The sequence below is a fragment of the Paralichthys olivaceus genome, chromosome 5, assembly GCF_024713975.1.
Source record: "Paralichthys olivaceus isolate ysfri-2021 chromosome 5, ASM2471397v2, whole genome shotgun sequence".
Classification (NCBI taxonomy): Eukaryota; Metazoa; Chordata; class Actinopteri; order Pleuronectiformes; family Paralichthyidae; genus Paralichthys; species Paralichthys olivaceus.
The window spans coordinates 4215268-4235069 of record NC_091097.1 but is presented as its reverse complement, the minus strand read 5'-3'; the positions used below and the strand labels follow the sequence as shown (position 1 = coordinate 4235069).

Genomic DNA, 19802 nt, shown 5'->3' with positions numbered 1-19802 from the left:
GCTCTAATGGCTTCTGGAGCGCCACTGGCTCAATACGCCATTACTGTTACGCTTGAGTGAAACCCACAGACACGCAGGCGGGAAGACGGAGGAGGAGGAGAGTGGAGGTGCTGCACGGCCCACTAAAGAAGGCTAAACCCCACCAGGAGCTCCATCTGCTCCCACGCAGCACGGAGAAACCCTCCCCGTTGACGCTAGTAAAGGTTTCAACGCCGGTAAAAGGCTGTGGAGCCGGCACCCTAAAACAAGAAGGGAGGGTCTGAGATTCACCCGGCACACCACAGGGTTACGGGTGTGGAGAAACCTGCAAGCCTTTAACGAGGCGCTAAATGAAGGGCTCATTAGGACGACCACAGCGGACCTCAATCAGTAATTAGAAACTGTGATCTCTGAGAGCTAGCAAGTGTGGGGAATGAAAACACTCCAATGCGAGAGAGCCCTGCGCAGCGCCCATGCTGCGCTACTTGAGGGTGCCCTCGTTTATGCGACTGGGTTCTTCAGCAGTGCTTCTCACGGTGCATGTAAGGGCTCTCACAGCGTTTCCCAGAGCAATCAGGACCTCTGCCCCCCCTCCCCCACCCTTCTGTCACACTGACTGCTGTGCCTGAACATCCTCCACTGCCACGCTACTGTTTGAATACACACTGCCGCTGTAGCGTAATTATAGGTTTCTGAAGAGCTTAAAGAAATTCAAGCTGATGAAAGGTGGAGGCACAGTTGAGCGTGTTTGTTGCTCCCACACTAGAAGGCTTGAGGCATAGGAAGTTGTGTGTCATGATTTTATTTTCTATTTTCCAGCAAGTCCACACTGTGTCAAAGAATCACATCAATTGTTGATATCTTTGTACACATGTTTTACAGTTTTAGGTTATTTAACATAATTTATTTTTTACTTCCCTCGGCAGCCATTGTTCATTTATGTGTAAAAGCCACACTTGCTTGAGTCATGCAATGTAATTTCCGTTTCCCCGTAATGTGTTTTAAGTGCAGAATGACTGGAGACGTTTCCTTAATAACACTAAAGGAAACCATATGGAATTAGAAATGAATGGAACCCTATGGATACCTGGGGGAAAAAAAGAAGTAAATATCTCAAATGTAGCAGCGCGATCAGCTGTGAAGTCAAAATTAATTATTTGAGACAAATGAACATGTAAAACCACTGGTTCGGGTTTAACTTGTGGATGCTTCTTTTTGTTTTTTGTCTTCATATTGATATTGAGTTGTTTTTATAGTCTGTGGGTGCATGGATCTGACTGCAGCCCTCGTCTTCCCTCTGGAGACTCCTCCCATTGAAGCTATTGTTTATCGGTGCTGCTGATGCAGCTGTTTGTGTGTGTGTGTGTGTGTGAGAGAGTGTGTGGGTATGAGTGGGTGGGTGGAGACAGAAGTGCATGAGATCACTGGTGAGCAACGAGCAGTCCCCAGCGCCATGTGGAAATCCACAAAGACGACTTCCTCTGAAACTAATTAATCGACGCCACAAGCCCATTACGCTCGGTTAAAACAATTAGCATCTGCACATTGCATGGGGGAAGCATTGTCATCTCAGGCGAGAAAGGGGCATCACGCTGGGATATAAATGTGTGAGTGTGCGTGATCGAAGCCGGCGCTTCCCATTCGAATCAGCGGAGCTGAGCATCTTATGAGGCAGATGTGTGGAATATCTTTTAACGAAGAAGAAACGCAATCTGATAAAACTGAGGAGGTTTTAAATAACATAAGTCTTTTTCTTCCATTTTGAACTTGATGTGGTGAGGTCACTACATTACCCTTTCGAGTAGGGGGAGGCATATGTTTTTGCTAACGCATAAACCCTCAGCTCCTCAAGCCCACTCACTCCAGCCAGATAATAGCCAGCTCCTCCTAACCCCTATTAGAGACTCAGTCAAACGATCCATCCATTCCCATTGAGCGTCGACCACATGGAAGGCCCATTTCTTCCCTGTTGTGCAGAAATGAAGGCGACGCGGACCGCTTGACAGGGTAATTACTTTTAATGAAATAATACGGCCATTGTAGACAGCAATTAAAAGTCGCTCTCACTCCACTCATTAGAGGAACTTACAGTTTACTTTCATTCCTCTGTTTTTTAATGATCCAAAGGCAGGCCTGTTAAATCGAAAGGCTGGAGCATGTTAACCCCTGGGGACTGGCCCTTAGGTCCTGTTGACTGGGAGAGCACACAAACAAAGAGAGGAAGAGAGAGGGAAGAATAGAAGATACACAGGGAGGCTTATAAAAGGAGGTGCAGTCAGAACTGATCCAACAAACTCTTCACAAGTCCTCGGACCAGGTGATCGCGGAGGTGGATCCATATCTCAAGACATCGAAATATAACCTGATGCTTCTTTGTATCTCTGTGTTAAAACAAGGAAATAAACATCACAATTATTGATGTGCAATCAAAGACTGTGATCTCACGTAGAGTTTTGATTGAAGTACAAAAATGCGCCAGAGCAGCAACTATGAGCTCTCTTTTTAAAGCACGCCAGTGAGCTTAAAGAACTGTTTGCCGAGCTAACAAATGCAAATTGACCACCATTTCCTCACAAAAGTAACATTTCCATATTGTCTTAATGGTTTTTCTCTCTCCAGTCGTCCTTCTCATGAATTCACAGCCAATGAGGCTTTCTAACTCAGTCTCTGCCCCGCTCTTCTCTTTTTCTTTTCTCTCTGCAGCAATTTGGAAAGATTTTAGATGTGGAGATTATCTTTAATGAGCGAGGATCCAAGGTAAGTGAACTAGAACGCCAGCTGCTTCATTACCATGTACTTCTTCTGTTTCCTAATGATGGCATTAGTGTAGTGTGTACATTGGCTGAGAGTAGTGGTCTCTAAGCCTGGTCCGGGAGACATACATCCACCACACCTCTCTCTCTCTCCCCCTCTCGCTCTCCCCACTGTTTTTGTTGTTGCAGCTCTAACCCAAGTTGTGAATCATTAGCCCTGTCAATCAATTCATTATTGAGCTGTTTCACAATTCACTTAATCCACAAGCAGGCTGCAGGTCCTCAAGCTTATGGAGCTGAAACCACTTGTTAAGGGTTCTCTTTGAAGGCCGGGCGTTGATTCCACAGATTCCACATTATTCAGGTTTTATCATTTTGTTTTAAACAGACGATAATTCAGGATCTTAATGGTGTCCTCTGGGATGAATTTGCAAATAAATGTTGTTTGGCTAAAAGAACTTTGGAGGCTAATACTAATGCTAACTTATATTTAAAGTGTTTGGATGTTGTATGCAATGAACGCCCAGATCCAGGCAAATTAAAGTGATTTTGAAGCCACATTATGCAATAGTTTCACATGAAAATAGCAGCAGCTGAAACTCTGTATAACCTTGGTGAGCAAACACGATCTCCAGAAAAAGGTGCCAAAATAGTCAGTGACTTAAACTGCGAGAATTCAGCTCCACAAGTTCAAAAGATCAGATAAGACAGCTTGGAAAGTGAGGAAACTTTTTAAATATCAAGAATTTTGAACAGAATTCGGTGTATTTGTTAAAGCGACAGGAATATACACCATGCAGCCATGTTTCACTTCAGTGAGAGGGACCGAGCAATCAGAGCTGTGGCCAGGAGATTGATAAGCTTTGTTTGCTGTACATGAAAACCACCGGAGCTCAGAGCCCAACAGAATTAATTACGACTATTGGCTCCAGAAGGCGCTGTTGTTCAGCAAAAGTTGCACAGTGTTGCTTTAAATGAGATATTTGAAGGGTTGAGGTTGGCATTTTTCAGCAATTTTCTTTATTGCTAAAAAATCCCATGAATCAATCAAAACCACGAAAGTGTTTCTCTATCAGCACTTTCTGGCCTCCCTACTTTGTCAAACCCAATGTTTCCTACTGACGGGGTAAATCTTTGAAATCGTATCACAGACATACAGATTTCAGGTTTAAAACATATTTTAGTGCTCCAGTAAATATTTCAGGAATACCAGAGAAATACTGTAGCAGTAGGATTTTGTGGGCCAAAATAAAATACAATGTGTGTAATGGTAATGGATCACACAGGCTTACCGGTGTCTTTTTAAATTTGTATTCTATCCTCAACATGGCTATATATATAAATATATATAACACATTAATCCAGAAACACAACTGTACTGGGTGTAATTCAAATTTTACCTCTTAAAGTTTAATTTCAGCTGTGTCCTTTGGCGCATCTTTGTCCACGCATACATGTATTTTGATGCGAATTTGAATTCCTAAACTAAGATTAGCAAAAAGTCAACCAGAAAACTAGCCACAGCCGTGCCACGCCACTGCAGTATCATTCTCCTAACCACCTACCATGGACAGGTGAAGCCTGCGGAGGTGTGAACAGCCGAGTGCTCCTCATCCAGCTGTTCATTTAATGGAGTGCACTAAGCTCCACAGCTTTCCATTCATAAAGCAGACAGGCTCCCTGGCTGGGTGTTGAGGCATGAATACTATTGATTCCCATTCATACCTGGGAGTAGTTTGGGCTCGTATGCAGGCATGCAGGGAGCCCTGGAACCAGGCGACACTGCTGCACTCAGCCCCCTCTGCCAGACAAGATTGAGCACCGGATAAACCTGCCTCCTCCGCCGTAACAAGCATTTATTGTTTGTGCCCTACAAAGCCATTACCCATGATGCCTTTCTCTCTCTCTCTCTTTCTCTCTCTCCCGCTCTCTCCCTCCCTCTCCCGCACCCTGTGTGCTTTATAATGAACCTACCAGGCCATTAATAAACAATCTATTTCCTATGAAGCTTTGGCAATTTGCATTCAATATGTTTGTCTCCTTTGAAAAATGGTGGCTCCACTCTCCCCTCTTGTAAGCTAATTATTGTGCATGATAAAAAAAAAGATAGAGGGGGTAACCACAGTTGGGTGAATGTCCAAAGGATTAATTTTGCCCTCAGTTCCTTTTTTGAATTTATTCCTTTATCTCTCTTTCCCCAAGGACAGGTCCCGTGTTATTTATGCTAGGAATAGCAGCCCGGAGATCCTGCGTATGCATACGAGATCACACCGCTCGCCATCTCTCACATGTATTACATCCTCAAGCAATTATCAGGCAGCGCCGGCCATGCTCCCTCTACCCCTGCCCATACCTCTATAAGTATATATAGAAACCAAAGGAATGGGACTTGTTTGGCCAGCATATCTTAATGCTCCCGCTATAGAGCTCAGGTCCAGTATCCCAGTCCACATAACTCAAGGAAGTGACAAACCCCCCAGGGGAGCGAGGGAGACAGAGAACTGGGGGGGGAGGGGATGGAAATGAGAGGTTGGGTATATTTTGGTCGGGGTTTTAAAGTCAACATCCTCGCTCTTCTCTATCACAGGCGATGGTATTTGCAGTGACACCGATCACTTTTTCGCATCAGTGAGCCAGTGTGATTTTGCCTCTGTAAAAAATGTCCCACTTATTAGTGCAGTGAATTAGAAACAGTCAGAGATCAAGTTAACATCTCTCTTTGGAGAATTCATCCTCACTCCTTCCCCCGTTGCCCACGCCTTCAAAGAAAGAAGAGGGCCGTGCTGCTGAAGTTGTGTAGATAATTATACGACTATTATGGCAGCTAACACAGTATTTTGCATCCACTGCTTTCTGACATTCACCCATGGCACCAGTGCTGTGCTGTTTAATTGGGTAAAGCAGGCAGGTTTGTTGGTGTTGTTGTGTGAGGTCACGTCACCGCCATCCTCTCCTCCTCGGATCTCTCTCTTTGCTGTTTCCTGACGCCTCACTAACTGCCTCTAATTAATCTGGCTGCTTACAACTCGACTCTGCTGCTCACCTACTCCTGTCTTCTCACCTCTTTCCCTTTTCTCCTCCCTGCCCCTTTCTTTTCCTCTTTGTGTGAATGTGAATATGCGTGGTGTGTGTGCGTGTGTGTGTGTATGTGTGTGTGTGTGTGTGTGTGTGTGTGCGTGTGTCCAACCTTTCTCTCTACCGGTTGCTAACGTGGCGCTCTCAGGGCTTTGGGTTTGTAACTTTCGAAACAAGCACAGATGCTGATCGTGCACGGGAGAAACTAAACGGTACAATCGTAGAGGGACGCAAAATTGAGGTGCTTTCATTTTTCCCTTTTTCCTCATCTTTTTCTACTTCCTGCCTGCTGCCTCCTAAACTTACCTACAAACCCATGCATTTGCATGTGGCTGAGGTGTGTGTGAGTGGATATCTGCATCCTAGAATGTATGTGTGCCTGGATGCATGCATGCATAATGGTGCATATAACTTGTTCTCACTAGAATGCACGTTTCATGTATGTCAACCTGGACACGTCGGTTGTCCATCATTACCTGACAATGCAGAATGAATGCATGCTATCATCCTCTGGGTTCCTGACAAACCTGAGAAGACCTGCATTCTCCCGTCACCATCGTTTAGCAGTGCCTGCTGTGATTCTGCTCTTGTTTACGATGAGCCGAGCCCCCGCTCAGTCATTCTCATCAGGTCAATAGAAGAAAATCAAAGCACTGCCTGTGTTTTTCTTTTGGAATCCATTTGTTTATTCAACCAATTACTGATTTTGGAGGATGTTGGTTTTTTTTATTCATACCTGTGGGTAATTGGTGCATGCTTCCCCCTCTCTTTCCAGTAATTTATTAATGTGTAAGAAAATTGAAATGATGAATAAATTCATGAAAGGGTGAACCAAACACAATCACACCATAGTGCTACAAACATATTTACATAACCATTTATTTATTTATTAATCTATTACTTTATGACTTTGTCTTTGTTACATCTTCGGTTGCTTTTTGCTTTTGGCCCACCCTTGAGTGTGTGGATAGTAAATGTGAGGGTCTGTAATCACAGGCCTTTTGTTTTGTTGATTTTAACAGGTTAACAATGCAACAGCACGAGTGATGACAAACAAAAAAGTGGCCAACCCTTACACGAACGGTAAGTGCCGAACCTTATAACAAAACCTAAAAACAAAAACCCGTATTTTCATTTTGCTCTGGTCGTGAGTTGAGTTTTTCTTCCTTCATCAGGCTGGAAGCTGAATCCAGTGGTCGGAGCTGTCTATGGTCCTGAACTGTATGCTGGTAAGAGACCTGCAGCTCCTGCTGTTTGAATTTTGAATGCTTTCCTCTCAACCTTCCACCCCATGCACCGCAAGTGTACTTGAGGCCACTATCGGCCACAGCCAATCCCAATCTGACCCCTGAATTTTCACAATCGGGTTCATGCTGAACCTACTGAACATGAAATTCCCCTCAAATCAAAGTGAATCTGCGAGCGGCCTAGATAAGCAGTGGATGATCCAAGCTTCTCTGAGTGGCTGAAGGAGCCTGAGCCATTGTTTGCACGGTGTGCAACTGTAAAGCTGAAAAAAATGATTTCAAGAGCAAGCGCCCCTGCAACTGTTATCAGATTGTGGAGGCTGCTGCTGTGGATGGATTTGCCAAGTGCGCCAGATTGACTTTTACAGAGCTAACCGAATAAGGGAGATTGAGTGAGCGATATTGTTGGCACCTACCCTGTCGAAGGCCGCTATTCCTTCTGGTCTCAGTAATGGAGGAATGAGATGAGCTCAGTGGGGTTTTCCCTATCTCTCTGTGCCTCGACATGCCAGCTTTATTGCTGTATGTTATATGAACCCTTTGCATTTTAATGAGGGGGAAATGGTACTATTTCATTTGGAAGAAGTGCTGAGCACATCGCGCCACTTTAACGGCTTTCCTTTCTGCTCATTAGACTAAAATCTGTTCATTCCCCGGACAGCTTTACGGCGAACCTCTAAATAACTGTCCATGACAGAAAGCAGCCATCTATCATTTTTATTTCATCCCCAACCCCTCACCCCCTCCATGCCTCCTCCCCTGCCTCCCACCTACCCTCCTACTCCTCCCCCCAGCATTCCCTTGGTTTTGACATCTTCCCCTGATAATTACTCACACAAACAAACATGCTCTCTCTCTGTCTCTCTCCCTCTCTCTCTCTTTCTCTCAGTAGTTGCATGCATACACGCAAACATATAAATTATGGGTCAGGTAGAATTTCCTCTGAATTAAAAATGTAGACATTAAGTAAGTCTAACTTATATTAACAATCATTTCACTGACCTATATACACACACAACACTATCCCCTGCCCTGCTTTTACACTCGGACCAAGTGCATTCCAGCATACAGAAATAGATAACCTATGTAGAACACAGACACTAATGCATGTCGCCTCTTTCGTGCACACTTTCTCCATAATACACTCTCTCAAACACAGACACACACACACACACACACACATAGACTCACACACACTCACACACTTCCCAAATCATCTCATAAATCAGAGGGAGTGTGGTCCACCACTCCAGGCAGAGGAAGCAGGAGGGGCTGGGTGATTTATTGGCTGCTAATTTTTCAAGTCGTCTTGACATGGCGCTGGAGTTTGCCAAGCCTAAACGACAACATATGCTTGCCAGCTGGGAAGATGGGAAACATAAATAAGAGATACATTTTTGAAACAAAACCACACTAATGAGCAGAAAAAGGCATATTTAGCTGTAAAAAAAGAAAGAAAAAACCCCAACACTGATCATGCATTTGACTATGATGTTCCCCCATCTCCAAGAAAAACAACGAAAAAAAAAATACAATCAGGTTCCAGGAAAATCATCATAGCTACAGTTAATATACTTTTGGTGGGAGTAAAATGGGATATAAAGGCGATTAATCACTGTTTATCAGTCCTCATTTCTGTGCGGGAGATCAGTAAAATTGGGAGCCATAAATCCTGACTCGTTGACAGCGCACTTCGTCTCCATTCGTCCTGGCGCTACAGGTTTATTGTCCTCAAAACCCATTCAGGAGAATGACGGATGAGAGCCTCACGCCAGCTCCCCGCTCTTAACCTCTTCCAGGGTAGATTGGCCCCTCCTACTGATAGAGGAGTGGAGAGGGGGGGTGTAGTTGGTCGGGCACAGGCAGGCAGCTCCGATCCCAGGTCCATGTCCTCTGTTTCCACTCTAACACCCAAAGCTCCCCCAGGGGCCTGCTGTAGGGGGAAAGGGGGTTGTCTTGTACCAAGTAAGAGGAGCAAGGTGATTGGGTTTGCAGTCAAATAAAGGGATTGACAATAAAACATGGCAGTGGCACAAATCATGGTGTATGGTAGCTGGTAGACATTCAGTGTTTGTGCTCACATTTTTGCCTTTTTCTGCCTCAACCACATACATGTAGATACATGTCCATACAGAATATGATACAATGACCATCTAGCTGTCTTTGTCTCTGTCCATTTTACTGACTTAAATATACATTTGGTTTTAATTAATGTATCATAATTTAATGTGACAAACTTGTTTATGAATTTAAAGCATTTATATTTATATACAGATATATGGATTCAAGAAATCCTGTACACAGATTTGTACATGTGCATTCACTTTCTTATGTAAGGAAAGCGCTGCAACAATGCAGACATTGACTATTGCATCAAAACACAAAGAAACTGATCAGATAGTCTATGTGCAATACACATAACTCTGTTTACCTCATCTAAAAATAATTGGCAAAGATTTCTAAATGACTCCTTGTGTTGGGTATTTTAAGCACCATGGACAGCTGCCACTGAGAAATCCCTTCATATGGCCAGTTGCCCCGAGGCAAACAGAGAGAGCCTCTCCTCTGCAGCCTAATACCTGCAGAGAGAGGAGATGAGTAGCTTTTCATTCACCACTTCATGTTTTCTGCAACTAAGGTGGACTTTTCTTGAGGACTCATGGAAAGCTTACCAGCTGTGTAAATGACAGAAAAGAAAGGCTAATTGCCATCTTAATATATGTAGACAGATCCTCTCATTGTTGGAGTGTACGTTAGGGGGATAATTAAGCTCCAGACTCTTGATTAGATTAAGCTGTTTTTGGTCCCCAGTGCGTGGATTAAGTGCTCATTGCCCGATGTATTTGAGCAGGAAGTATTAGAGAGATCAACCTTGTGGAAAATCAGATCTTTCTTTATGGGAGCCGGTTATGACCCCATCATTGGCACAGAGCTGGATTACCTCAGGTCCAACTGGCTCTGCAGGTATTGAGCTTCTCTCGGGTTGACACATATGACATATGAGGTGCAGCGTGACCCCGCCGCCCTCCAGCACATAACTCATATTTTCTCCAGCCCCCCTCCCGGAAAAGGTGTTTGACTTTGGTGGCTAGACCAGGTTTGTGCTCTCATACACCGTGGCTGTTGTTGCTTTTCACGGGCTTACTAAGGTGTGACAGTGCCTTTGATTTATGGGTTATTATTGAAGCAGTGTAGCCTATCGCCAACTCATTACGAGTTTACATTCACATACATCAGTGCATGCATATTGCATACAAATTTCCAAAAAAGAAAGAAAATGGCAATTGGACTTTGTGGGGGCCAGTAAACAGCAGTGATTTTTTTAAGTAGAGGGTAAAACACACACACACACACACCTCAGAAACTATCAAAGAGGATAGTTTTTGCCCTTTAGCGACTACGCTCAGATGTCCAGTGCTCCAAAAAAAAGAGACTAATTTAAATGTCAAGGTCAGCATTATAAATCACTTGGGGGCACCCTGCGAGTCCAGGCAGTCTATTGGTGCGTTGGCAGCAAACAAAGTGCCCTGTACCTTGGTGGGTGTGTGGAAGGGAGGAGGCGAGAATGTGGGTGTTACCTGGCCAAATGAGACGCAGAGTTTGAATATGTGTGCGGACCCACTAATGGAGCGTGATGTTAATGGCAGAAGACATTAAACCTGGCTCTCTGTGTTTTTAAAAGCACTACTAATCTGTCTCCCTGTCAGCTTTATTGAAGCAGCGGGGCTGGTGTGTGCATCGTTCATTAGGATGCTCACTGGTTTCGTCCACCTGCAGGGTTAACGCCGCACACGGCCCAGTGACGCCAGACCGTCACTCCCCAGGCAGAAACCCATACACCGCCAAATGTATACGAGCCATCATGGATCTTCATTGCGGTCTCGTTTATCTGCGATTGCGAGGGGCTGCCTGCTGTCTCCTATGTGGCAGCGGGTTCATCTGAAACACGGTGGATACATGTTATTAACCTGCGTTACTCACCCCAACCGAGTCCCACCCCCCACTCCAACAGGACCAGACAGGAGCTTCGCAGCTCTGAGTGATCTCTGATTGGAGAAACTGAAGTGGTCTTTGATGAATTCACCCAAAACATCTCATGGAAATGAATAAAGAGGAATAAGGTGAGGGGAGGGTGATGAGGAGGCGTTGCAGGGGATGAAGAATAATGGAGATGACTGTACTGTGATGGACTAGGTGTTGGGGGAGGGAGAGAGGGTGAAGAAGAGAGGGAAGAGGGCTGTGAGGGAATTTCGTTTGCAGGAAAAGGGGAGGCCAACTTAATCATTTCTGGAGATCGGTGTGTTTGTATGCACCTCCACTGCTTGTAATCAGACAGTCAGTGGACTGATTGAAGGTTAAGTAGAGAGCTGAGGATCACATCGCCTGTCCTCTAATCTGTGACCGTGAACATTTTGCCGCACCATCACACCAACCCTTACCAGTCACCCTGAAGCCTTTCACCCCAACCTCCCCTTTGTGATTTGCTGGTAGTCGTAAGCAGAGGACATATGGAGCCGTGCGATTGGCTAAAGATGTTCCCAGATGGATTTGGAGATGGGGGTCATACTGAGGTTTGGGCCTTGGCTATCCAGCCCATCTGCTCCATTTCCCCTTGGGGAAGTTCTGAACATCTAGTCAGGTTGTTCAACAACCACCTTTCATTCGTCTCCACCCAACACCTAGAAACGCCCTCTGCTTCCCCCCCGTCCACCCTCCCACTGTTCTCCTTGCTGCTAGCCCATTGTGTCTAAACTGTGCAAAAGCCGTGGTGCGAAACTAGTGGTATTGCATCTATTACCTGCCTATGCTTCAAGGCTGCCCCTCGCCAGGCATCGGGAAAGGATGCGTACAGCAAATGTGGATCCTTGCTGAGTACGGCACAAAGCAGCGAGCTGAGAAAGGGGAGAGTGCTCGATGAGGCGCACCTAGAAAAGATTAAATCTATTGTTTCCTTGTCTTCCCCATAATGCATTCTGTCATAGGGAAAGCAGTGCCACACGTCTCTCTCTAATGTATTCTGTCATAAGGTAAGCAATGCCAAGTCGAGGATGTTCTCTGAAAGTCATTTTCTCTTCTCTTGTGTGTTTCCTTACACAGTAACAGGGTTTCCCTACCCTGCCACAGGCGCTACGGTGGCCTATAGGGGTGCCCACTTGCGAGGTCGGGGGCGGGCTGTGTACAACACATTCCGCACAGCTCCTCCGCCACCACCCATCCCAGCTTACGGAGCGTGAGTATCTAATCTTTAACCTGAATCTAGTAGCGGGTGGAGTATGAGTGACTGTACACAAGACCTTCCTGCTACACTCTTGTCTTTTACGTCCATGTTGGCGTTTTACTATATTTACATTTACAGTTTTCTTTTTTTGTGTTGATATGAAAAGGGATATATTTCTGTTATTTCTCAACACCAAGCAGTTTTGATTCACCAGGGGTTGTGATTCAGTGTTTTGTCCTAGTTTTGCTGAAAACAAGTTATTATATGGGTCAAAAAATGTAACTGTCTAAAACAGATACATTTGTGAATATGTCTGGTCATCTACTTTTAATTCATCCTAAAAGGCTCTTTAGGGAGTAAAATCATTGTTGGTATCTAGGTGTGTTTACACTGACCTTCTTTACGTTTATACGTTGTGTATTGACAAAGGAGGAACTAACAAAGCCACAGGGAGAGCTGCAGTGAGCTGAGATAGCGTATTACTGGGCAGATCTCACTGGACTGTTACCAGGGCCTATGCTGATCTCCTGGCTTTGCGCAGCCCTGCCTCACACTCGTCTCTTATCAGCAGTGGTCTGTGTGGCCATGGGAGAGGTCTGACGGAGGCCGGCCGAGGGCCCAGTATAGCTGTCTATCTGTGATTAGATCAGGATCCATCTTGCTGCAGAGAGACTCACCGTCGAAGCTGGGACTTGAAATCCCACGTCCCCCTTTCCCCTCCCTCCTAGTCCGGGGCCCTCCGCTACTGATGGCAGCTGGTTGATTTATATGGCGGAGTCATGTGACGGAGGTCTTTTGTCCTCACCTCCTCTCCCCACCACCCGCCTGACAACACTGCAGCAACTGGAAAGACAAACAATTTTACCGGAGCAGAAAATTGGACGGGGATGTGAAACGGTTGCACTTTTCGCTTTAATGTATCATTCATTATTTGTGGCACACTACACTAAAGCCGCTAAGAGCTGACCCCACAGTCCCACAAATGGTTGAAATAGGAAGAGTGTCAGGGGCTGAGATTCAGGAGCGCAGCATAACTAACACTCCTTTCCTGTTCTTTAATTTCACAGGGTGGTGTACCAAGATGGCTTCTATGGTGCGGAGATCTATGTAAGTACAGTTGGCTCTTTTCTTCTTGCCTGCTTAGATGAAACAGAAGTAAAGCAGACAAAAAGCCCAGCCCCGGAGACAAAAACGTGATCTCCTCAGCCCTCAGCATTCTCCCAGCCTCGCTGCCAAGTCGGTGTCGATTAGGTCTCTGTCTGCTGTGCCAAGAAACCCGACAACAAAATTTAAAACCCCCTGAGCTCCTCCCTCATCTCCCTCTTCTCTCTTCCTATGATCTCAGACTTTGGCATAGAGGCAGACCCGCGCTCAGTGTCCCGTGTCAAGTTAGGTCATTTCTTGCTTTAGATTTGTCTGGGTTTTTAAGGTGGCCCATCTTCTGCAGCCCTTCCCAATTCTCGCTGCATCTTTCCCTCCTCGCTCCCGCTTGTGTACACTCAGAGGGGTTGGCTGGGATATCCCTGCCCCAGGGGGTCTGCACAGGCCTGAGTGGAGCCGATTCCTCCCAGCCATCACCATGTGGGAGATAAGGGGAGCAGCGGAAGATAAAGGGATTAGCCGTCCCTCTGTAGCTGTCCATGCAGGCAGGGTCACATCAGGGGCTGGCCCTGCTCCACGTCGCCCTTGACAGAGAAAAGCATGGATGCTTGGGAGATAATGCTGAAATTACCACGCTGCCCCACTTTGACATCAGTCCAAACGTTTGCGGGGGGGGGTTGTAATTTGTCCCTTTGATTCGACTGCAAGCGAAATGACAGTGGGGGCACAGCAGCAGTGACAGTTGCCTCTCACTCTCACCCTGACTACAACCAGTGTCTGGGAACAAAATGCTGGAACCCAGTGATATATGACTTACACACCAGCACACATGATAGCGCTGTATTTCACCGGCTTTTATTGTAGGGACAACCACCACCATGGACGAGACCCCGGCTGTGCCTTGAGTGATCTCTCACACTAGCTCTGCCACCTCTAGCTAAGTCCTGCACCCCTGCATCCCTTGACCATTGCCTAGCCAGGTCGGTCCATCACTCAACCCGTCAGGCCAGCCCCTGGTGTTTTACTGCCATTAGTTTTGGCGCTGGCCGCTGCACTGCTTCAGACTGACTGAGTGTGCGTGAAGGTCTCCGGTGACCAAAAGGAAGCTGTCCCTTAGCCCTCAGTGTCCTTCACCATCATTCACTGGACACTGGCTTTTTTTTTATCAGCCAGCTGATGTGTCAACGTCTCCCTTTGGAAATAAATGACCTGCTAATACATTAGCAGAGAGGGAAATTTAATGCCTACGTATATAAATATACACTACATACATCGCATGTGCTCATACATATGCATGCTTGCACCTCTATGTGGAAACACACATAGATGAATGCAGAAACACACACATTCGGCACGACAAAATAACAAATGTGCTGCACTGTTGTGTGCAGGATTTGACAAAGAGGGAGAGTGATTTATTGGGCGTGTTTGTTCAGGCTGTTGCTGTAATCAGCGCAGTCCCAAGGCATGGCCGTCCCACAGAAAGTCATCTGCCTCAACTACACTGACTTCCTGTCCCAGCGGAGAATCTTTGGGGGGTTGGAGGATCGGGGGAGCGGGATTCAAACGCTGCCCCTGACCTGATTTCATGCGCCAGCCGTGGCTGCGATCATCACACCGGTGCCTCTCTGCGCCACTCTCCATCGAACGTCTTCCTCCGTGAGTTTAAAAATGAATGAAAACATGCATTATTAAAAGCCACCTATCCACCGTATGGACGCAGATGGGCACACACTCTACTGGCACTAATAGAAAAACAGTGGGAGAACAGCTTCATTTTTCAAAGAGAGTAATAGCAGCACTCCACAATGAGGTCTTTAATTCCTTCCCCACTCTGGCAAATGAATACAGCGGTCCTGACTCCCCAACGGTCCGGTCGTCTTCTACCTTCCTACTTCATTTGTGAGCCAGGGGGGTCGTGTAAAGGAAAAAGGGGCTCCTCAATAATGCAGGAGCAGAGACTCGTCAATCTAAAAATGGGCTGAATTTGGGGATCTGGCTCACGTGGCCTCTGTTATGCTGTTGCTGCTCCCTGGATGAGCCTCCAGTGTGACAGCGACTCGCTTCCCCAAGATCCGCTGCTTCTCCAGAGCATCATTCATCCCCCTGTTGCCACCACCTGCCCAACACACCATATATCAAACAGCACCCTCTGGTGTTTGATAGGGAACTTGCAGCTGGGGAATGTGAGCTGATGACCAAAACACTGCGCAGTGACATTTGACTATGAAGGCAACTCGAGCCTCTGTGTTTGTATTGTATTTTCATGTGTCTATGAGCACTAACCTTTCAATGTGCAGGTTCTGTTTAATCATTTATTAACACTGGCATTTTTACAGGGTGGCTATGCAGCATACAGATTTGCCCAGCCCACCACCACCGCTGCTTACAGTGACAGGTGAGACTCCCTCTCATCCACCTCTTCATCCTTTTAATTCATCAATATATTGTTATGTTGCACAAAGATGACTGAGTCTGTTAATGAACTCTGAATTTCCGTAATCGAAACATTTTAAATCATCACAAGCAAGAAACCTCTTATTATAGATTATATTTTTTGAAAGCAGACATCAGAAACATTATTTAATGCTGATAAACTAATTGACTTTGGAGTGAAATGGTGATATGGTATCTTTGAACTTTCCTTTTAAAGGCAACAAGTTGATCGAGGAGGAAATTACAGTAAAAAGTAGAAATAGATGAAGTTTGAAGGAAAATGTGTTTGTCACAAAACACATTACAGATTAATGACTTAAATCGTAGAAGCAAAGGTTGAGTTTTAGTTTAATTAATAACTGTTTTCACACTAGAAGTACGACGTGTACAGGCCAAACACAGAAGGAGAATGTATGTGATGAATGAGGGACCGCTCCACCAGTTTTTTATAATATTCAATATTGGTTATTTTTGGTTTCCTGGGGTTTTTCTTATCTATTAGGGAAACTGCCACATTCTTTTTAGCTCGGAGCTACAGAAGACAAAAAAAAAAAAGACTAACCTTGTTGGACTCGATGAGAAAAGCAGTGATATACGTCGTGACTCTCCACTTGTGATGGGAGAGCGGGTATATCACTGCAGTATTTATGAATGGCCTCAGGTCTGTGGAAGGGAGGTAGGCAGATGGAGAGAGGGAGAGATGGACCGGCAGGAACTCTATCACTTCTGAGTGATGTCACTCTGGTTCAGGTGTGCTCCGTTTGAGGAGGCGTCGCTGATTCATTTCGGCCCCCGAAAGCCGTTGTCAGCCCGGGATGTGGGCTGGTTTGGGAATCTAATCTGGGAAGGATTGAGCATGTCACTTGTGATAACGTACACCCTGCCTGAGAGCCTGAAGATCATATCGATAATGTAAGATTTATCAGGCCTCGCCGCAGCTCGAATTATGAGCAGCCGTGCTCAGCAAGAGCAGAAATTGGACAGCAGCTTTTTTTTCTTTTCTTTTTTTTCTCCGAGTGATTTAATTCGTGCTTCTCTTGCCTGTACTTTTCCTTGAGATTTAATGTAATTCGCCGCCAAGTTGTTTGTTTTGCTTTGTCTGTTTGTTTCCTTTTGAATAAGCGGTCATGCCCATTGGATCAATAGAGGTTTGTCTGTATTGTCTCGGCAATACCTTATCAGATTTAACCGTGGAGCCGTCAGCCAATCATAAAAAGAGGTCACCGGGATTGTGGAAGGCGTGTGAAACCTCTGTAAAATATGAAACATTTATTATCTGAAAAGCCCACAGTGCTCACAGGCTGCATTACCAAAGCCCTTTAAGTAACTAAACTGAGTTCATACCATTGAGTGTGTTGTATCAAAGAGACCTTGTGAAGAGCCAGTCACATTGTGGGGACCCTGCCGGCTTCCAATCAGCTCTGTTGAGGCTGTGTGACATTGCACAGGGTGGTTTGACCTGCTGCTCGTCAGCAGTGCCACTCTGGTGAGAGTCATTTTGTAGATACATTAGCCTTACAGGGCCTGTGGGGTTCGGTGCTCACTGAAGATAAGAGGACCACGGAGACTTCCCCTGACCATCTCATGGCACCGGCCTCCTCCCCAAGGAGCCGAGACAGCTCTTCTGATTTCACGTCCTGCTCGCTGACCTTGGGTGCTGCCGGACTTAAATGTGCCGAGCCATATTTAGATCTTATATAGCTCAATGTAGTTCATGCGAAAGGCATGAACGCTGTACGTCTTGTTGTCTCCTTTAGGAGAATTCCTTCCTCTCTCCACTTTTTTATTCCTGGTTGATTTGGTGCCCTCAGTCCTTGGCTGGGTGTGCCTTATCTGCTCCGTGCAGACCCTCATTTGCAAGCGAGCATTGAGGGGAGAGGGGGAAAAAAAGGAAAGTAAATAGAGGAATATGTGAAGTCAAATAAATAAATAAATAAGGCAGACACATCTTGTCCTGTCTCAGAAGGAAATTGGAAGGATTAGTTCCAAACCAGTAACAATGAAAAGACAGGGGTGTGAGCCCAGTGTGCAGCCTGGGTAAACAAGAACAGGGTGAGAGACCAAGCCCTCCAGCACCAACTCTTTTCCTCCGCTGCATTCCTCCCTCTTTTCTGTCTCCCCCTCTTTCTGCGCTCATTACCTATTCCATCCACCTAATCAGGATGACAATGAAAAGACAAGTAGAATTCACCAACCTTTGAACTCCCCTTTTTGAACCACCTTGTATAATGTAGGAAGCCCAGGAGGCTGAGGAGGGAAATAACTGATTGTGTTAGAGACTTGAAAGAGTTGACTTGAGGGCTTGAGCATTAAACAAGCATGCATAAATGTTCTGCTCTCCTCGTCAATGATAGATCAATGACCGCATTCTCTCTGCCTCCCGTTGTGCAGCTATGGCAGAGTCTATGCAACAGCAGACCCCTACCACCACACGATTGGCCCTGCTGCCACATACAGTGTGGGGACTATGGTAAGTCTACCAGACCACCGCCTCTTCCTGTCTGCACCCTGTCTGAAACATCACGACACGAGCTAGCACACACTGAACTCACACTCCAAAATAAAGAGCAGAGACCGCAGCGGTCACTGGTCTTTATTTGTGTATTTATTCATTAATTGATATTTTTTTTGTCATGCTCTCTGGCACACCCTGGTGGAGCTGAGCAATAGTATAAAACCCCGGCATGTGGAAATTTCTCAGACATTTAGTGCAACAAACGAATGTTATGCCACACAAGTTCACCTCTTGCAATATTGATTTGACACCAGTTTCTCCTGAAATGAGAATGAATGATCACTGCAGTGTTTTTCTTTGTGTTCCTTTTCAACACAAACTTTGCATCTTACATAACAACCACATTTCCAAGCTTTCTGTTCCTTCATTTATCACCCCACTCACCGCAGAGTGAGTTGGATCATCTTTATTCTTTTTTTTTTTTTTGTTCATCCATGCCAAACCAGAAGGGGTGACGTTGAATTGTTAATGTCTGTTTTTAGCTAGCTTTTGCAGCTACTGTAACATCAAAGATGAAAAAGTGACGATAAATAAAAGAACGTCTTTCTTTGAAACAGAGAGAGTTTCTCTTTGGTTTTGCTTTATGATGAGGAGGGGATGGGACCGAGCTCGCGGACCAAACCTAGATATTAAGGGCCATCAAACGCATGCAGCAGTGTGCCGTGGGACATGAAAGAGAGAGCAAGACGGAGGGAGGGAGTTGTCTCGCCCTCCCCTCCTGCCCACAAGCTTGATCGGAGGCGTGCTCTCTGCATGAGAAATGACTGAAATTTACCATTCCGGCATGCATGCGATTTTTTAACCATATTAAAAAAAAACAGCGTACAGTTCCCCGGTGCAGCTGCTAGCTAAAAGCTTTCATTAATTAAGACATTTCTTTTTCCTCTTCATTTACTTAATTAAAAAATGTGCTTGAATGTTTTTTTTTTCTTTCTTCTTTTTCCTCCAAATTTCCTTCCATTTCTCTGACACTTAAATCGTCCTCTTGATGAAAGTAGAAAACCGGGCTTGGCCCCTAAAAAATATTAGCGCTAATGTTGTGTGTGTTGGGAGCTGAGGGAGCTAACACAGACTCGAGAGGGCGTGTGTGTGTGTGAGAGTGCAGAGTGAGTGTGTTGACCAAATGGCGAGGCTACTGAGAGCTGAGCAGTGCTGAGGCCAACATCAAATAAACTTATGTGCTAAAGAGATACGGCCAGTTTGGTTCCTTATTCTTTTATCATATTTGATGAATGGCTCTCCAGCAGAGAGGAGTCATTTTTGCATTTAAAAGCTATACAATAATTAGTTCCTCTGAGGTTGAGGGTTGGAAATTTTCTCAACTCACTCTCAGCGTACAGAATCATCTCATATGGATAAAAGTTTTGTTCAAGCAAGAGGGCTCCCCAAAATTAAACAAAATTAGCCTTTGAAGACATTCAGTAGCCTTTGGAGTTTGTCTGATTTCCTAATTGCAGCGGAGCCACTGAAAGATAAGA

General features: G+C 45.4%; 1 protein-coding gene across 9 annotated transcripts in view; it reads left to right on the top strand.

The window, feature by feature from the left end:
- The window catches only part of LOC109634329 (RNA binding protein fox-1 homolog 3-like), a 391336-nt gene that overhangs the window by 359825 nt on the left and 11709 nt on the right, over window positions 1-19802 (top strand). For 7 of the 9 annotated variants that reach the window (XM_069524959.1, XM_020094768.2, XM_069524958.1 and 4 more), the window contains 8 exons: window positions 2683-2736; window positions 5956-6048; window positions 6830-6890; window positions 6983-7036; window positions 12152-12284; window positions 13340-13379; window positions 15713-15771; window positions 18201-18279. In XM_069524959.1, coding sequence (XP_069381060.1) covers window positions 2683-2736; window positions 5956-6048; window positions 6830-6890; window positions 6983-7036; window positions 12152-12284; window positions 13340-13379; window positions 15713-15771; window positions 18201-18279 — 573 coding nt within the window. The remainder of the gene's footprint in view (window positions 1-2682; window positions 2737-5955; window positions 6049-6829; window positions 6891-6982; window positions 7037-12151; window positions 12285-13339; window positions 13380-15712; window positions 15772-18200; window positions 18280-19802) is intronic. The other 2 variants (XM_069524962.1, XM_069524964.1) reach the window with 1 other exon arrangement.